At 55.9% G+C, this 2,608-nt stretch overlaps 1 protein-coding gene across 1 annotated transcript in view; it reads right to left on the bottom strand.

The window, feature by feature from the left end:
* The window catches only part of Shfl (shiftless antiviral inhibitor of ribosomal frameshifting), a 4,845-nt gene that overhangs the window by 1,540 nt on the left and 697 nt on the right, over window positions 1–2,608 (bottom strand). The window contains exons 3-6 of the mRNA XM_033759588.1: window positions 2,554–2,606; window positions 1,220–1,258; window positions 910–1,059; window positions 1–27 (exon numbers count right to left, since the gene is read on the bottom strand). Coding sequence (XP_033615479.1) covers window positions 1–27; window positions 910–1,059; window positions 1,220–1,258; window positions 2,554–2,606 — 269 coding nt within the window. The remainder of the gene's footprint in view (window positions 28–909; window positions 1,060–1,219; window positions 1,259–2,553; window positions 2,607–2,608) is intronic.

Below are 2,608 nucleotides of genomic sequence, written 5' to 3'. Positions count from 1 at the left end.
CTTCCGGCATTTACGACATCGGGACACCTGGGGAGGGTGTGCGGAGAGGGGACCAGGGGTGGTCAGAGGCGGCTGGGGTTGGGATCAGGGCCGGCGATGGACTGCAGTGGCTGGCGTTGGCCACAGGAGGGACAGTTACACCGGGGCAGTGGGCAGACACTCAACCGGGGTTCCCTGCCAAGAGCAAGCGAGCGAGTTAAGCATTTGGCACAAGCACAGTACTTACTAATCAGGGGGTGCAGAAGTCAGGTTTGGGGGCCAAGTTTGATTTTTCTTTGTGGTAGTGGAGATTGAACCCCAGGGCTTTGGCGCTGAGCTACTACAGCCTCAGCCTTTAAAAAAATTTCGGAACAGGGTCTCCATAAATTCTGCAGGCTGGACTTCCATCTGCAACCCTCCTGCCTCAGCCTACCAGAGTGCTGGGATGACAGCAATGAGCCAGGTTTGATTTCTGTAGTTACTATCACTGCAGCTGCATCTGGGCCCCACCAGGGGGTGAGGATTTCAGCTTCTCAAATCCAAGGTCAAAAACTAGCCTTTTTTTTTTTTTTTTTTTTTTTTGTACCAGGGATCAAACTCGGGTCCTTGTGCTTGCGAGGCAGGTGCTGTAACCACTAAGCTAAATTCCCCAGCCCACAAAACTCTAGCTTTGATCACTGGTGCACGCCCGCAATCCCAGCACTAGGTCGGCTGAAGCAAGAGGATTGCAAGTTTGAGCCCAGCCTGGACTAGAGTGAGCCCCTGTCTCCAAACAAAACAACAAAACAAAAAAACCCACAAAATTCCCGCTGTGGGTCAGGGCTGGGCTCAGAGGATCAAAATGAACTCTGGGCTGGGTTCTGGGAGGGAGCAACGGGGATGTTGGAGTGAAGTTTGGGCTGGAGTAAAGGTCAAGTTTTGGGCTGTCACCTCCTTCCGCTGGGGCACACGGCGCCACCACACATGGTCACAGCTGGAGCAGGCAAACTGCCGGTCCACGGCGGGGATGAGGTCGTCCTGGGCACGCTGGAACATGCGCAAGTTGGCTTCCGTCAGCGGCAGGAGCGAAGTCGCCACGGCCTGTGGGGTGGGCCGGGCCGGGAAGCTCAGCCCTCCTCTCCCAACAAACCAGTCCCCTTCCTGCCCTTCTGGGTGTCAGCTCCGGACGGACGGATCCCCACCGCCCCCAAAAGTCCTCCCCCGATCCCCTGCCCTGGCCTCGCCACAGCCACCAACACACCTGGATGTCCTGGTCCTGCTTCATGTCCTCCGGGGGGTCCTAGATGGAGACACGCGTGGGGCAGAAACTGGGGAAGACGTCTGGACCTCTTCGGCCCCTGTTTGCTGGGGGCGGGGCCCATGCACGGGGGTTCCTGAATGGGGAGCCAGGGTTCTGGCTTCATATAAGAGTAGAGTGCCAGGCCGGAGATTCAGCTCAGTGGTTCCGCCGCCTGCCTCGCAAGCACAAGGACCTGAGTTCGATCCCGGGTACCAAAACCAAAACAAAACCAAGAGTAGAGTGCCGGGGGCGGGGATTTATTGCAGTGAAACTGGGTCTGCCTTCGAAAGCACAAGGTCCTGAGTTCGATCCCCGGTACACACACACACACACAAAAATGGAGCGTTCCGAAGTGGTGGTTCATGCCGGTGTGCAGCCTTAAGTATCCAAACAGCAGCCCTGAGAGCTAACAGCATACCTGTTACCCCACTGCTCAGATGGGGAAACTAAGGCTCAGAGCCTGAGATCACCCTACATGCGTGTGGACAAGAGAGACCTGGACCCTGCACCCCTTTCCTGCAGACTCTATAGTCCTTGCTACAGAAGCGATGCCTCACAAGATGCAAGTTCGAGTCCCGGCTCTACCATTGCCAGCTGTGGGAAGGTGGGTAAGCCCAGGTCCTGATTTACAGGCTTCTAGGGTTCAAATCCCAGCTGCCACCTGCTCAGTGCGAGCCAGGCACGTGACATCATCGCTCTGGGCCTCAGTTTCCTTGTCCGTGGAATGCGGATGGTGAATAACAAAACTCCCGCCTTACCACATGGCTTTGCTGTATAAAACGTCTTTGAAAATTGGGGTGAGCAGGCCCACTTCTGTCTCTCTTAGAAGCTTTCTTTCACTCAATAAAATTTTCCCACGCTTTAAAAAAACAAAACAAAACCCTGTGGCCACTAAATCAGTGGTCCCTGGCATGGCCCATGGGAAGTGGCCCATCCACGCCCCGCTGTGCTGTAATTTCTACCACTGCCTCTAGGCGGCTAAATGTAAGGCGCGTCGCATATTTTAGTCTTTAACATGATGGCCTTTCAGGCAGGTGAAATCCAGTCTGCCTGCTCCCGAGGCTGAGACACATGGCCACTAACACCTGGACACCATTCATTCATTCAAACCAACACGGGGCTCCCTGCCTCCTCCCCTTCCCGTCTCCCTACTTAACAAAATCAGCACATAATGAGCGCCCACTGTTTGCTCCAGGCTGACTGAGACGCGGTGAAAGTGGCCGAGGTGAAGGATGAGCTGGCGGGGGTCCCCACGCTTGGCTTGGGTCCCCTCCGCGGAGAAGGGGACAGGTTACCTGGGCGTCTAGGCCGCTACTGAGCCCCTGTCCATCTTGCTGCTTGACCCCTGGG

The sequence above is a fragment of the Fukomys damarensis genome, unplaced genomic scaffold (assembly GCF_012274545.1).
Source record: "Fukomys damarensis isolate Sample0158 unplaced genomic scaffold, DMR_v1.0_HiC HiC_scaffold_37, whole genome shotgun sequence".
In the NCBI taxonomy this organism is placed as follows: Eukaryota; Metazoa; Chordata; class Mammalia; order Rodentia; family Bathyergidae; genus Fukomys; species Fukomys damarensis.
The sequence above is the reverse complement of the archived record's forward strand: the minus strand, read 5'-3'. Positions and strand labels throughout refer to the sequence as shown.